Below are 16,909 nucleotides of genomic sequence, written 5' to 3'. Positions count from 1 at the left end.
AGAGAGGAGGATGGAGAATATTTACATAAAATACCCATAAAATTAAGTTGAATCCATACTTATTCTATATCTTGTCATGAAAAAGTTAAGCTTCTAAGTCTGCTTATGGAAAAGGATGAAGAATTTTCCTATAATATCCAAAAGTTGCCTTTCGAGGGCTGTTGACATTCACCCTTGAGCTCAATGTCTGTTATGAAAAGGTGAAGTTCACTTGTTAAAAGTTTGACTGTATGGTTTCTTAATTGTCCATCTGAAGTGGGTAAACTGTGAACTTGCTTCCCAATTTTATGATAGTTAACCTCTGACTCTTTTCTTAATGATCTTACTGTAATGAGCCCCACCAGAGTATTTTTTAAACTGAAGTCTCTTAATATGTAAGAGTATCTGAAAGGTTCTTCTCCTTGCAAATAAAATACATACATATTTCTAACAGAATAATTTTAAAGTCCTAGGCCTCCAAATCCTTCCCCAGTTACCTAAGTAGGAATAAGGGGCTCGCCCATATCTGACCTTGGAAATCCAAACATTTCCAAGCCTGGCATGACCCGGAATCCAAACGTGATCCAAGGCCCAGGCAACCAACAATCAAAAATCTCTTTGGCGTCTGTGTTTTGGGTTCCCAAACTCACACCAACCTTGGGTCCTGGCAGGCCTGGGGGTCCGTTCAGCCCATCCTTTCCAGGAGGTCCCTGGGCCAAGAGGGAAAAAAAGAGACCGACATGAAAGGCACGGTTAGGGAAGCGCTGCACTGAGTTGCTCCCAGCCAGGAGCGGCTTCTGCAGCCAGAAGCTGGTCGGCACGGTGGGCGAGACATGCAGGGCTGGGCCTGTGTTCCAGCTATCCGGCGGCGCTCTCGCTGCTGTAAAGTGTCTGTGGGTGAAACTGTGTGGACCACGTGTTCAGGAACGTCTGTGGGTGACAGTTAACCACGTGTTCCAGGTTTGGACCCGTTCGCCTGAGAGTGGACGTCATGGCCCTGAATTTACGTCGAGAGCCTTAGGCCTGGTACCTGGAGCTCAACAGGGCCGAGCATGCTGGCATCCAGCAATCACGTCCCCTCATCGACAGCCACCAATGGATCTGTGGTCCAGTGACAAGGGGACAACCACCGTGTGCTGCACAGTCGGATTTCCCTCGGTCACCCTTTCTCCAGCGTCCTGACCCCTGTCAGCTCTGTGGGTCACACAGGCTTTCTGTATCCACAGCCTTCTCCTCCTCTGCTGGCCCCATCAGAGAACCAGCAGTAAGGAAATCCCTTCCGGACGAGCAGAAACCTCCTGAGGGCCGTCACCAGGGCTGTGACGGCCCATCACGGTCACATGGTATCGGAAGCTCAAGGCCACCCCTACCATCCTACCCTGAAGAGCTACAGGCCAAAACGGCAGGAGACACCCAGCTTCAATCTGCACCCGCTTCCTTGTGTGGAGACATTAAGGTTCAACGAGCTCTACCCTCAGGACTTAGAAGGAATGAGAAGGCCCAGATCCCTAGGATCTTTTTGGTTGGGAAAGAAGAAACACAATCAGCATAGTGATGGGAAGAGCTCTGCCACATCCTGGACCATGTCTCACGTCTCCTCCTCCATCACTTCTGTGACCCTCTGTCAGTGTCCCTACAAACGAGAAGCCACACTTTAAACAGCAAAGGACTTTCCAATGTCCCTTTGAGTTACAAGAGCACAGGCGGTGGCCTAGGGAGAGGGTGCTCCAGTCTGCATTCCGGCTGGGGCCACAGGGGAGCGGCCCCAGGAGACAGAGCACACACGTGACAGGCACCACGGAAGGAAGAAGGCAGGCTGGGTACCAGGGCCTTGGTCCCCGCCGACAGGGAGGAAAGGGCATGGAGCGTCACCCGCTGGAAAGCGGCCCGGGTGGCAGCTGAAAGGGCCCGGCCACAGAGGATGGGAGAGACGGGACAGTGCAGGGAGGGACGCTCTGGTCACTCACCGCCTGCCCAGGGTGCCCGGGTTTTCCTGGGAAGCCGATCTCTCCAGGCAAACCCTGAAAAGGGAACCAGAGGGGAACCTTCAGTCTGACCTCTTCCGAGCATCAGCGCCCTTCTCCCAGCACCTTTCCTGGCAGGAGCCCAGGTCTCCAGCTCTGACAAGGGCACCCAGGGGTGGATACCCCTCGGGGGCACCTGGCTGTCCTTGGTGTGGGCCACGGTGAGACGTGGAAGTCACACCTCCAAGGCTGGCCGGCGCAGGGCTCGTCTGGTGTGCAGTCGGGGCCGGCGGCACCTTCATTCCCGCCTGGCGGGATGGGTGGAAACGCCTCCCTCTGCCCCACCCAGCGGGGCCCCACCCCTCCGCTCCACCTACAGGGAACTTTCCCAGAGGGCTCCTGAAATGCGGGAGGGGAGACAAACCGCACGCTCCTGAAAGACCTCTAAAGGACGACCCCAGCCCGGTGTGCCCCTCCCCCTGCATCTCTCGGAGCAGCCAACGATGCGCTGTGTGAGCTCAGATGCTACTTCCAATCGAAGGGGCTCCCAGGCCGGCTGCCGGTGGGGCCCTCCTTGCTCACGCCTCTGCTCTGCTCTCGGACAAAGAGCGAACACGTGGCTCTGCACCACGAGGTCCCTGGCTCCCAGGGCCACGAACCCTCCATCTAAGTGCCCTGGGGAGGGAAAATCAAAACCAATCTCACCGGGGGGCCTCCGGGTCCAGGGGGGCCTGGGACGCCAGGTGGTCCTGGGGGGCCCTGCAGAGAAAGAGCACAGCCTGGGTTACAAACGCGCGTGGAACAGCCTCCTGGTGACACTGTCCTCTGAGAGCGGAGAGGGATGGGGACCGGTGAAGGGGGGCGCTGCCGCTTTACTTGAAATACTGTATGTTTTCAACAAAAAGGAACAAGAGCAAAAAGAAAAGGTCTGAAGTAAAATTTGCAAAATGGTAACATGTGTACTATCTGGGTGGTGGGATAATATAACTGTCTGTTATATTATCTATTCCAATATATATTTAAAATATTTGAGCATTTAAAATAAATATGTACACACGTGAACACACATACACACGATGGGTTAACCCGTTAACAAAAATCTTCTAGAACAGTGGTTCCCAAGCATTATTCAGCATCGAATCACCTGGAGTCAATCAAGATATCTGTTCAAACCCTCTCTCCACTACACACGTTCTAGGAGATGCACCTCTGGCCTTTGCCTGTCCAGGTGTCTCTCCAAATATGCCCTCCCTCCCCTGTCTCCCTGTTCGGATGGATGTCTCCACCCTTCTGAAATTTTCGGCAATTCCCCAGGCAGAATTAATCGCTCCCTCCCCCAAGCCGAAGGCCAGTGTAACGGTTCTCATCTGACCCCCGAGCCCCCGAAGGCAGAGCCCCCCTCTTGCACCCCCCCGCATCTCATCTTGCATAGCAACAAGCCCAGGGCTTGGAATAGAGCAGGTGCTCATTAAGTGTTTGAAGAAGCCAACTGCATTGAACACAGCTGAGGAGAGCGCTGTGCATTCCGAGAACATCACATCGCCACTGGAGGGCGATAAATGCTAAAAAATGGCCAAGGTTGCCACCTCTGCGGACAGTTCCCTTTTCTCCCTCTGGGGGCGCTGGTGAGTCAACAAAGGGCAGAGAAAGGCGACGTTTACAAAAGAGAACTTTTTGGTGGCACCTGGACCTAGTTTTCTACGTAGCTCACTCAGTGCTGGAGAGCCTTTAGGGATAACGTCTACTTTTATTAGGAGACATCTGCTTGGAGCTGGAGCAACTGAATGGCCAGGCAGAGCTGGACAGTGGCCTGGGTGGGTACCGATGCAGGGTCCCCCTAATGGATGAGGATGGAGGTGGGGGAGGGCACCAAAGAAGGCTGGTGACCTCACCCCTATCGTGGCTCAGTCCCGCTCCACCCGCATCTGCTCCAGCTCAGCTCCGCTCACCTCCCGGCAAAGCAGGAGCCCTGCAGGTGGCACTCCCAGGACCCACCCCTCTGTAAGGCATGTTCCAGGTGACCTTTTTACATCACCCTGACCTCTGAGGCTCTCACAGTAACCTCAACCCCACGGAACTCATCCAAGGCCCCTTCTCACCTCATGCAGCTCTCTCTCTCTGACAGCAAATGGGACACACTTAGCTTTCGTCCCTCCTTACATTCCCCATGATGCTGATGGCCCCTGGAATGCGCTGGCCACTTTTAAACTGATCATTCCAGGAAGCTGGCCTCCTGACCTGCTCATTACTCTGACCTTGTTTCCCCTTCCTCCTCCGTCTCCTGCAAACGTCCCTGCGGGCTGCTGCTGTTTGCTTGTTTCACTCTCACAGCACATCAGGGGAGACGGATCTTTAGGGATCCTCTAATGGAAATGAAACCTCCTTGTTTAACAATAAAGAAAACTGAGGTTCAGAGAGGGTAAGGGCCCCATCTGAGGTCACACAGCCATCGTCTCCAGTGGATCCTGAGCAGTCCAGCTGCTGCAGAACCACCTGGAAAGCTCGTTGTAAATACAGGTAAACAGGCCCCTTGACTGGACTCGAAGGCACAGGTCTGGGACAAATTTGAGGGGCCAGTGACTTCGGAACACTCCCCAGGTACCTGTGGAGAGCAGCCAGGTCCGGGAATTACCTGCCTGGACCAACCCCATGCAGCACCGTAACTACCATCCTCTCTGCTGGTAATACTACAAGCCCAGGGTTCCAGCAGGGACCCCTGAAAGGAGGGAGCAGGAAACACGGATGTAGGAGAAGGCCGAGGGGGCGGCACCCTCCATTTAGGGTTCACTCTGCCCTGAGCTACGTGCATTTCACCTCATCTTAATCCTCACGCTAATCCTTTCAGGCGGGCCCTGTTCATCCCGTTTTGAAGATGAGGAACTGGAACCTGGAGGAAAGTGAACCGGCATCAGACACGGTGGCATCCGGCACAATGTCCCTGGTCCTTCAGCCCCTCCCCTGTGAAGTGTCTGCCAAGCTCCCCGCCCGTCACAGTCACAGCCAATCCACCCTCAAACAGCCTGACCTCCTGAAAGACTGTCTGTGTATTAAATGAACTTGGGGCTTTCAAGCCCAGCTCTGTGATCTCCGAGTCCACCACCTTCGTAGGGCCACAGCACCTGGGTCGTTTCTCTGCATGCGGTACGGGTTAATAACGATCTGCCTGTTTGATGCTACCAGCTCAGGACCGAGAGCAGAATCCCACACGCTCATCAAATAACCACCGCAAGGGCCTTCCTTACAAAGAGGAGGAGCTGGAGGAGGCGGGACAGCCGCTCCAGACGCGGCCGCACGAGGGGCCGGCCAGTGGCCTGCGGCTTCCTTTCCAGCCGGCCGGGGGCGCCCTGCAAGTCCCAGCGGGAAATGTTGGGGTGAGGGGTGGACAGCAGTCAGGACTCAATTCCAGCCAGCCTGCCCTGTGGGCGCTGCCCCGGGGCCACACTGTGCCGTGTGACGGCCACACAGGGACACGGAGCGGCCGCCTCCCAGGAAGGCTGCGTCCAGCCCCGCCAGGTCAGAGGGGACTCAGCTCCAGCGAAACTCCGTGTGCTTCTGATACCACCGCCTCTGCCAGCCGGGGGCAGGGAGCGCTGGGAGGACGTGGGTGCACAGGCCCATCAGCCATCTGCACCTGGCGCCCTCAGCCGGGAGGGGGCAAACGTGACTTTTAGGGCGCCTGCCACACGCTCGGCCTTCTCCGAGGTCTCCACACACGGGGCGCCATGACCTCGGTGGTCCCCGACTCCTTGGTTGCGAGCCCCGGCGCTCAGGGTCCACACGCTGCCGCAGCCGATGGTCAAGGTCAGGTCTGCTGCCTCCTATCCACGTGGCGAGCTCCTGGCCTTGAGGAGGTCCACTTTCCCGGGCTCTGCAACGGGGGTAGGAATCCTACAGCCCCAAGACTGAACATGACGATGCAGCAGGACAAGAGGTCCGGGCCTGGTCGCTGAGGGAACAGAGCGGTGGGGTGCATGCCCCATGAGGTGCACCCCAATTGTCCCAGGCCACGTGGAAGCCTCCGTCCTCTCACGGCCTGCATGTGAGAATGTTCTAGAGAATGTTCTCCCTCCCGCAGGAGGCTTCAGAGGCAAGGAAACCTCGCATCTATCACCACCAGCCAAAGTGCAGCGTGTTCATGAGTGAGAAGCATCACGGAGTCTGGGGGCACAGGAGCCCCGGGTGGAAGATGAGGTGTCGGTGGGTGACGGGATGCTGGCAGTGCCCGCTGATGCCATGGAGGGGAGTGGGGAGCGAGCAGGCAGAAGCTTCGGTCCTTACATCAGAGGCCTCTGCAAAGTTCTGGGGCCTCTGGAGAAGCAGCTCCTGGAGACCAGGATGGCGAGGGTGAAGGTCCTCCCTCCAGTCTACACGTATCGGGCACCTTCCGTGCTCCCTCCGGATCTCCAGGTGACCCAGCCCTCCCTTCCAGAAGACTGCAGTCTTGCAGAGTAAATAAAATGCAAGCCCGTGACCTCCTGGGAAAGCCGTGGGCTTGGCATCAAAGGCAGATGGTTAAATTCCGAGCAGCTGTTTGACTCGAGGCAAAGTATCTGGTTTATCCAAAGCCTGGTTTCTAAACATACAGAGTAGTAGGTACAATAATACTTTCTTTTCATAGTTTTTGTAGCAAACCCCTGGGTCCTGGCACATGGAAGAACTCACGAGATATTTGTTGAATCTAATTAAAAATATAGAAAATGACAACAAAGAAGAAAGATGCTCTAAATGCACAGAAATCAAGTGAAGGCATAGTGGGGAAATCGCGGATGCATCTCAGAGGGTAGGGTGAGTTTGGTCTTGAAGGGCCAAGTGGGGCCTTGGCAAACGAACTGGGGTCGAAGAGGGCGGGCACCACATGTGGACGGAGCAGGATAAACGGGAACAGGCAGCTTGGCGTGACTGGGGTGCCCAGTAAGAACAGGAAGCAGAGGCCCCTAAAATGAGGCAGCAAGTCTGGGGTCTGAAAAGTCCGGCTTTGTCTTTGAGGCAGCTCAAAATAACAGAGGTGTTCTAGAAGACAGACACAGTCAGATCTGTGCTTAGGAAGCTATTCTGCTGTCCTTAGGATCACTAGGGAGAAGGAATCCTGGAAGAGACAGACCAGGAGCCAGTGAAACCAGGGCGCAGGCAAGACGCCAGTGAGGCTGGGCCCCGTGTAAGCGGGTGGCGGGGAGGGATGCAGACCTGGGGATGGTCTGCACGGCAGTTCAGCGGTGACAGGTGAGCATCTGGCGGGGGCTGGATGCTACCTGAGACACTAAAAGGAGGAGAGGCTTTTCCAGGAAATCGACTGCAGGGGAAGGAAGAGATGTGGGGTTGGGGTCGGGGGGACGGGTTAGTCTGGGATGTGAGTTACAGGCCCTTCAGAGCCTCAACTAGAGAGAGATTCCCATGGGGTAGCTGGGGGCGTGAAGAGAGTGCCGGAACCCAGTGACGCCACTGGTGGAAGGCTCTGGTGAGGCGTTTACATCTCCCGGATCCTAGCGCACTCCACACAGAGCTGAGCGTAACACCAGCTGTCCTGGATGGTGCATATGGCACTTTAGAATCTTCCAGTGGCCTTGGGGACCTTACCAGTGATGGGCAACAACTACTGTTGAGATTGGACTAATCCCCCCGCCCAGACTTCTGGTTGACTTTAATTAGTACCCTCACTTTATCTTCTCTTTCTCCTGAAAATAAGTTAAACAAAACCCCAAACAGAAAGGCCATATGAGTCACTTAGTTCTAAGTTTCCAAATGAAACTAGATGGCTCATTACTAAATCAAAGCAATTTATGAATTTTCTATTTTGTTCTGCACATACTGGCGTTGGGATTTTTAGGCACAAAGAAGCTGTCTTCCTCCCACCAAAAACAAAACAAAACAAAAACAAAAACAAAACCCTGCTTGCTACAAGCTTCACTATTCACAACAGCCATGACACGGAAACAACCTAAATGTCCATCAACAGATGAATGGATAATGAAGATGTGGTACATACATACAATGGAATATCAGTCATAAAAAAGAATGAAATAATACCATTTGCAGCAACATGGATGGACGTTGAAATTATCATACTAAATGAAGTAAGTCAGACAAAGACAAATATATGATATCACTTACATGTGGAATCTAAAAAAAAATGATACGAATGAACTTATTTACAAAACAGAAACAGACTCACAGACATGGAAAACAGAAGTGTAGTTGCCAAGGTGGGGGGAGGATGCGGTGGGAGTTTGCGGCGAGCAGATGCAAACTATTACGTATAGGATGGATAAACAACAAGGTCCTACTGCAGAGCACAGGGAGCTATAGTCAGTAGCCTGGGATAAACCATAATGGAAAAGAATATGAAAAAGAATGTGTATACACATAACTGAGTGACTTTGCTGTACAGCAGAAATTAACACAACATTGTAAATCAACTATATTTCAATCAAATAAAATTTTTTAAAAAGCTGCTTGAAAGCCAAAGACTCTCTGCACTATTATGCCTCTTTCATAGGTGAGGATATTAGGGTTTCAGGAAAGAAACGTGGCTAAAGGAAAGTCAAGTCTGAAAGGCAAGTCTCCGTGTGGCCAGGGACTCGCCGAGGAGCCGGAGGCAAGTCACCCTCCCCTCGTCACTGACGCGGATGTTGTGCGCGGACCAGGCGGAAACCAGGGTTCCAGGGACTGGCGTTCGGAGGCACGTCCTGTGTGCGTGTTTTGAGGGAGACTCTCCCGAGCTCCCACCTTTATGTCAACCAGGGGAGCTTTGCATTTGTCTAGTTCATACGTGTGGCTTTTATTTTTAAAGAGCAGCTGTAAAAATTGGACAAACTGACTGCTGAATTTTCTCCCAAGCTTTAGGGATAAAGTATGAAGAGTGGGAAACAACTTCAAAAAACAGAACCAGGGAGCGTCCAGCATTTTCCCACTGGATTTTAGGGCCCAGGCGGGCAGAGACTGTGTCTGGTTTCGTTCACCGTTTTATTCCCAGGGCACAGGGACGATGTTCAATCACCGTTTACCGAGGGAAGAGTATTAGGAGCAGAGGCAGAAACGAGGAGGAGGGAGATGGCGGGGGGCAGGGGGGGTCCTCAAGTCCTGGGCCACTGCCCGCTCTGGGCAGGGCGCTCCCACAAGCCAGGATGCAGGGTGTGGCTTGTCGGGCCCTGGAGGCGTTAGAAGCTGGTGAGGGGGCTGGGAGGACAGAGAGAACAAGTGTGGAAGCAAGCAAAGGGACAACTTTGGGGACCGGAAGTCCTAGGGATGAGGTCACTGTGACTGTAACTGAGGGGCCGTCCTAGCTGGGGCTGGTCAAGGCAGGCCCCGCAGAAGGGGCCACGTTGAAGCTGAGAACTGAGTGGCCAGAAAGTCCAGGGAAGGGAGAACAGTGGGTTCAGGGGCCTGAGACTGGACGGACCTCCGTGCGTTGGCAGGACTGACGGGGTCAGTGTGAAGGAGTGAAGTGAGCAGGGGCCGGGGACAGGGCCCCGGGGAAGGTGGTGGGGTGCCGCGGTGGGAGGGGCAGCTGGGAGGCGGGTGCGCCGCTTCAGGGCTGGGGGCCAGGATGGCTGGGACCTGGGCTTCAGAATCGGGACAGCAAGAGCCGGTCTGACTTGTAGGAGAAGTGCACAAGACTTCACGGCAGGTCGGGTGTGTGGAGCGAAGGGACGAGGACGACCCTGAAGGACTCGATAGGTGATGGGGCCCTTTGCCGAGGCGGGGACACTGCGGGGGGGAGCGCACCTGGACGGGGTGGGCACCAGCCGTCCTGCTGAAGAAGGCTGAGTGCTCGATGCGAGTGTCTGAGGCACCGGGTGGAGCTGCCCAGGGGCTGGAGCTCGGGGAAGGGCTGCTGCAGAATTAAACGCAGACAGGAGACAGTGATAAAAAAAGAGGGGTGGCCTCGTGTGGCTGGATTAACGAAGGTGTGTGTGACACCAGCTCAGCTCATGGGAGGTTTTCACCCTCTTCTCTTTTTATCATCAATAAAAATACCTAAATAACCCATTCATCTAATTATGAAAGAGAGTGACAAATGAGCCAATAGATCTAAATGTTAACAACAAAATAACTGCTTTAATTATTACTAATAAAAAAACTAAGTAATGACTCTATCAATTAACCAATAAGTCTAACTATTATTAATAGAACGTTTGATCCTTCTTAATACGATGGTAACTAAACAGCTACTTAATGTGCTCAGTGATTACAGTGGTGATGTATAAATAACCAATTAACCCAATTATCATTATTAATAACGGAATGGCAAATAACTATTCCTAATAACCACCAAGTTCCAATTGGAGCAGATTTATAAAACTGGATGGAATTTGAAGATGAATGAAAATTACTTGCATAAATTAGCACGGCAATCGCACTCCCTGCGTGACTTGGTAATGTCGGCTTTTTTCGGAAGTTGTTCCTAATTGTGAGTCCTCCTCTCAGTATGTAACTCCAGGGGCACAATGACTGCCCCCCTCAGGAGGGTTCCTGTGTAGAGGCCCAGGACCTCGAACCCACTCAGCCTTCTGGGGTTGGCCCCTTCCCTGGCTGTGTTCCCACCAACTCAAGAGGCTTCCTGCCATCCTGACTGCAGCACTGTCTTTGCATAAACAGTTGCCCAGACCACACACAGATTTCCACTTTTCCTAAGAGGCTGCCAGGATACAGGAGCCACCACGCGGAATGTGTATACTGAGTCTAAAACATTCCAGCGGGTGAGAATTTCCATCTTGAAAAAGAGGCACCAAAAGCATCTTCTAGAATGCCAGCCGCCCTGGGGCTTGGCTCACTCTGAGGCTGCAGTGCTGGCTCTTCCCGTTACAAGCAAAGCTAATTAAACTCTGAGCTCAATTTCTTTAGATTGTAAATGGGCTAAGCATTGCTTTCTCATAGGTGGTTATTACAGGTGGTTATATACACGATTATGTACGAACACCAAGGAGAGTATTTGACAGGAGCAGAAACTAAACATATGTGCCCTCTGCCCTCTTCTCATCAGAGCAGGAAACCATGTGACTTAAGTTTCTGCTGCAACAGAGCCAACCTTGATTTTCCAGATCAGCGTAGGGACCCTCCTCTGGGCCCGAGAGAGGCTGACGACCTCTCCCCGAGAACCAGAGCTCTGATTACCCCTCTCCCAGGACTCAGCTCAGAGGACTGTCAGACTCTATGTGCATCTCTTTCTGCCCCATTACATCTGGCTCCTCTGGGCACGGACAGCGGCTGCCAGGTTTCCCATCGCCAGAGCTGCATCTGCACACAGTGGGTATTCAGTACATACCTGCTGAATGAGTGAACCAATGAACAAATGGACAAATGCATGGATGGCAAGCACGAGAAAACCGTGGCCAGGCCCAGAGAAGGTGAGTGTTCAGATGTGTCAGGAAGGGTGAATCATAGCGATGGGCAGTGACCCACCAGGGAGACACTGCTCTCAGTGCGGGCGTGGTGGGCTTGAGTGCAGCTCTGTGTCCCTCGGGTGGTGATCCAATGCAGGGCGCCGGGTAGGACATACTATACACTCTACGTTGGTTCTGAACCACTGAGGTCCCCGAATATATCGGGCGCCCTATTTCTGGCAAAACCCCTGCTGTGGGAAAGCTGATCGCGTTTTCATCCACAGCACCCAGCTCAATGCCTGGCATTCAACAAAGATTTGCTGAAGGAAAATGGTTTCAAAATTAAAAATGAAAGAAAGAAATATATTTTCCAAAGTAGTCAACAAAAAGTTATAGGGAAAAAATCTGTAACTTAAAGCGATTTGATGGAGCTGGGTTTATGGTGAATTTTTGAAACACACAAGCTTTGCTCACTGGAAAGCAAGGTCATAAAACAAATGCAAAAACACTCTATCTTTCACTATGAACATCAAAATGCCACAGTGAATGTGGAATCTTTAGAAGACCGTGAATAATGGCTGATTTTACAGTCCCTTATCCCGGGCTGTAGCCTGACCCAAATGCGAGGGACTGAAATGAAGCCCGAGATTTGCGTGCGGGGTGCCCATCACACCTCCTATGTCAGCGTGGGAAAAGCAGGTTTTGCAAGTGCAGTGGGCAGTGTCCTCTGGGGGTTGCCTCCCCGACAGTGTCAAAGGACAGTGCAGTCAACACCATGGGACTCGGGCGTGGAGGTGGAGACGGCCCGGGACAGGCGGGCGCCAGAGCCGACCATTTACCGCAGCGCAGGGGGTGCCCGTGGACGAGCCTTGAGTGATCCCACCTGCCTGCCTGCCTGCGGCCACCACACCCAGGAGGACAGGACAGCACCCCGCCCGGTGCTCTCTGTGCCTCCGGGACCCCCCATCACCCGGTCACATCCCCTCACCTTCTCTTCAAATCACCCTCCCCTTTTACTTTTCTTGGTATTTGTGACAAATGATGAGGCTGAAGTTGAGAAGGTAAAGTGACTTGTCCGAGATGCCACAGCCAGAAAGGGGCCGAGGGCCAGAACTCTAACCTCCTAACCTCCCCCCAACTGGGTTCCCCTCCAGCACACTGCTTCCCCCCAGCACACTGCCTCCCCCCAGCACACTGCTCCCCCCAGCACACTGCTCCCCCAGCACACTGCTTCCCCCCAGCACACTGCCTCCCCCCAGCACACTGCTCCCCCCCAGCACACTGCCTCCCCCCAGCACACTGCTCCCCCCCAGCACACTGCCTCCCCCCAGCACACTGCCTCCCCCCAGCACCTGCTCCCCCCCGCACACTGCTCCCCCCCAGCACACTGCTCCCCCAGCACACTGCTTCCCCCCAGCACACTGCTCCCCCCCAGCACACTGCTCCCCCAGCACACTGCTTCCCCCCAGCACACTGCTCCCCCCCAGCACACTGCTCCCCCCCAGCACACTGCCTCCCCCCAGCACACTGCTCCCCCCCAGCACACTGCCTCCCCCCAGCACACTGCTCCCCCCCAGCACACTGCTCCCCCCCAGCACACTGCCTCCCCCCAGCACACTGCTCCCCCAGCACACTGCTTCCCCCCAGCACACTGCTCCCCCCCAGCACACTGCCTCCCCCCAGCACACTGCTCCCCCCCAGCACACTGCTCCCCCCCAGCACACTGCTTCCCCCCAGCACACTGCTCCCCCAGCACACTGCTTCCCCCCAGCACACTGCTCCCCCCCAGCACACTGCCTCCCCCCAGCACACTGCCTCCCCCCAGCACACTGCTTCCCCCCAGCACACTGCTCCCCCCCAGCACACTGCCTCCCCCCAGCACACTGCCTCCCCCCAGCACACTGCCTCCCCAGGAATTTACCGACGCTGCTCTGGGCGAGGCTGGGGCTGGGGACCGGGTGGCGAGCTTTGGCGCAGGGGGCAAAGGGAGAATGAAGGGAGCTCTGGACACCCTCCAGTGCCGGGCGCCTTGCTCTGTCCACACTAAGGTGTGTGTCGGGGGCAGGAGGGGCTCACAGTGACACACACTCACAGATAAGGGGGCCTGGGAGGGAGGGAGGGAGGTGTCTGCTGAGCGGCGCGTGGCCCTGAGCGAGTCTGTGCATCTGGGAGGCTCACCCCTCGTCTGTGAGATGAGGATGGTGACCCCGAGCCTGCCCACCTGGCGGGGCGGCTGTGGAGGTCCACAGGGGGCCACAGAGACAGCACACGTGAGGCTGTGTGGGAGTGGGGAGCTGGACCAAGCCTGGGGCCAGAGGACGTTACACCAGAGCTGAGTCTGAAAGCGGAGGGGGAGGAAGGCCAGGACGGGGAGGGGGAGGAGATGAGGGTCTGCCCCCTCCAGGCCTAAACCCCTCCAGGAGACCAAATGGCCATTCTCCCAGCACCTCAGATGGGAGGCGGGGGGGGGCAAGGGACAGAGGGAGGGCGAGTGTCCCACCGAACAATCTTTTTAATGCTCTGATGCAGTGACCCTGCAAGATTCTGGTTACAACCTGAGAATCGTTACCCCATCATTTATTTAACCAGAGCAAGCAGTGTTGCTAAGAAAGATTTAAAGATAGTAGTTACCTGCTGCCCCAGCAATCCAGGGATTCCAGGAGGGCCGGTCTCACCTTTCTTTCCCTGAGGACAAAAGAAGCAGCCAAAATTAACAGGCAGGCAGCGCCCGAGCCCGTCTAATAGCACGTCTAGGGCAGACTCCCTGATAACAGCCCGTCCCCCTCGGGATGCCCTACGGGGAAGCAGTGTGGGATTGGGAAGAAGTCTGGAGTCAGGGAGGTTCTCCTTCGGATGCCGGCTCTGTAACTTGGATGATTTTGGTAACACATGGCCCAAAATTCAAGAAGTACAGCAAGGTTTACCTGAGAAAAATGTCCTTATCCTGTTCCCTGCCACTCAGTCCCTTTCCTTGAAAGCAACTAATCCTACCAGATGTTGGCTAATCTTTCCAGAGGCATTTTATGTTTAGGTAAGCTTTGCACACACACACACACACACACACACAATGTGCACACACACACACATTCTCTCCCTCTCCCCCTTTTTTTCTTTACAAACTGTAGCATATCATTCAATCTACTGATAAACTTGGCTTTTTTTCACTTAACAATTTAACCTGGACGCATCCTGTATCAGCATGTGGAGAGCCACTCCATTCTTTTCCACAGCTACATAGTTTTCACCATAAGGATGAAATGTGATACATTTCAACTCTGGGCAGGTAGGTCATTTGGACCATTTCTGCTCTTCTGCTGCTAGGCTCCACACTGCTGTGCAGGACCCCAGTGGGCCATCCTGTGGGAGTGACCTGTCCCACTAAGCCTCAGAGTCTACCCCTTCGAACAGGGGTGAGGTGTGTGCTGGTCAGCTACACAGCACACGGCGTACATTATATTACAGGGGTGTGTGAATGATGGAAGGCCCGTCTGTTTGCTTTCTTGCTCACAGCTGTTCTCATGAGGTCAAAGCATTGCAATCAGAAAGGAAAAGTAAAACAAGACTCTGAGTAAGAATCGCATTCCTTGAGCACCTGTTTTGTGTCAAACCCTCTTTTGAGGTTTCCCACATTTTCCTTACGTCTTTACTCTGCAGGACGCCCCTGTGATGCAGGTGTTCTCAGTCCCACTGGGAGGTGTGGAAACTGAGGTTCAGCGTCAAGTCTCTCATGTGACACAGCTAGAATGTGACGGGGTTAAGATTCAGCCCCAGATCTGTGTGTGCTGGAGCCTGCACATGGGACTCTTACTTCCCAGGGCTCTGAAGATGACTAAAGGATATAAGTTATACAAAATATCTCTAATAGTCTAGACCGCTAGATTATAGGAGCTGGACGACGTCAGCTTCTTCTCTCTTTCTGAAACCCTGGCCCTCTCCTGTCTCTGCCACTGGACACTCTCTTTGTCCCCGTGTGCTCCCCCACCCCCAGAGGGAAGGTGTCTTTACGACCTTGGACTGTGCCAGCCCAGCCCTCTGGGGTCCCGTGGATCCCACCTTTCTCCCTCCCCTCCCCGCCACCACGTTTTGGGAGCGCGTAGTCGGTGCTGAGCCCAGGGAGCGGTCCCGGGGCACCTCCACCCACAACCTGCCCCAAGAGGCCCCTTCCAGGTGCTTCTGCCTGGAATGCTGGTTCCCAGGTGCCCCACATGGCTCCATCCCTCAATTCCATCTGGTCTCTGCCAGACGTCCCCCTCACCCGAATGCCTTCTCTGACCGTGGTCCCCATCCCACCCTCTCTCCTCGCCCCGCTGTATTTCCCTTTGTTTCTATCACCACCACATACACTGTTGACATTCGTATCTACCAACTGCCCGTCCACCCACTGGGACGCTCATCTGAGAACGAGGACTGGCTCTGCTTGTCTTCAGTGCTATATCCACGGGCCCAGAACAAGGCCTGCCGCATGGCGGACACTCAATAAACATTCGCGGCTGGATATGTAACTTGTCCCTTCGGGACTGATGTGGTCCTGAGCCAGGACAGTGGCAGTGGGAACAGCAATGAGAGGGTAGAGAGACGGGCCGTTAGGTAGGAAAGCCGTTGGCAGACTTGCAGAGAGAGAGAGGTGGTCTGATTTAGAGGCCCCTGAATCTGCACCCCTTGAGCTGGAGCACATCAGCCTGGAAGGTGCGATCAGGTCTAGGTCAGAATGAGTTCCTCGACACTTGTCAGGTAAAATTCAAAATGCGGTCACAGATACCTTCAGAGGGGAGCTGAGCCTGGCAGGAGTCCAGTCTGTGCATCCGTCCTGCTCTGATTACTGAAAACATCACGGAGCTGACCATGAGAGAGCTGAGAATGGCCGGCTCCCCTTCCTCAGGGAATGGAAACCAGGCATCTTCAATTTTCTATCTAGACAGACACCCCCTCCACTTGCTTCCAAGTTATGCCACAACGTTATTTACAAGATGGATAAACCACATCCCTTCGAGGTCAGCAGAACGGCCTGGTGAATAGTCATCAGAATTCAGAACCCAGGCCAGAGACGTTTGGAGCAAAGGCTGAAAGAAATGAAGGGCTAGAACATTTAAAGGTTGATAAGCAAGGATCAGATGGAAGAGGAAGGGATGAGAAGGTCTGGGCTGTGACTGAGCAGGATTACTAACTACGATGCCAGTTTGCTTGGGGATGCAGCTTCAGTTTCCCTCTTTCAGAGGCTCCACCACTGTTCGAGGGGTATGTGAGTTCTCAGCAGCCCCTCGCTCTGCTGGAGCGTGGGGATTGTATGCAGTGACACACTAATGCTCAGAAGATGAACACCGAAGACGATGAGGAAATGTGCAGAGGGCATGGAGTCAGGAGGTTCTCCAATGCCAGGGAAGTCAGTAAAATTGACCTGAAAAAGGAGAATTACGGGCGGGTCGGAGAGGTGTGGTAGGAGATACAGAAATGCACAGCAGTGCATCCAGAGGAGCAGACATCCTGAGTGTTAGATTTTCAGCAAGAAGGAAAAAAGCAAGATGATGGCAAGAGGCCAGGGGAAGAAAAAAGCATCAGAGATTTGTGATCGCAGCAGTGTCACAAGGCAGCCTCTCCCCCAAGAAAGGCATATGGTTCGTGGACCATCCATAAAGGGGCATCACCCAG

The 16,909-nt window shown here is 54.1% G+C and overlaps 1 protein-coding gene across 1 annotated transcript in view; it reads right to left on the bottom strand.

The window, feature by feature from the left end:
- Positions 1-16,909, bottom strand: part of COL22A1 (collagen type XXII alpha 1 chain) — a 266,083-nt gene that overhangs the window by 103,125 nt on the left and 146,049 nt on the right. The window contains exons 23-26 of the mRNA XM_028166969.2: positions 13,895-13,948; positions 2,649-2,702; positions 1,947-2,000; positions 636-689 (exon numbers count right to left, since the gene is read on the bottom strand). Coding sequence (XP_028022770.2) covers positions 636-689; positions 1,947-2,000; positions 2,649-2,702; positions 13,895-13,948 — 216 coding nt within the window. The remainder of the gene's footprint in view (positions 1-635; positions 690-1,946; positions 2,001-2,648; positions 2,703-13,894; positions 13,949-16,909) is intronic.

This window comes from Balaenoptera acutorostrata, chromosome 17 (assembly GCF_949987535.1).
Source record: "Balaenoptera acutorostrata chromosome 17, mBalAcu1.1, whole genome shotgun sequence".
In the NCBI taxonomy this organism is placed as follows: Eukaryota; Metazoa; Chordata; class Mammalia; order Artiodactyla; family Balaenopteridae; genus Balaenoptera; species Balaenoptera acutorostrata.
This window is presented reverse-complemented; position numbering and strand designations above follow the sequence as displayed.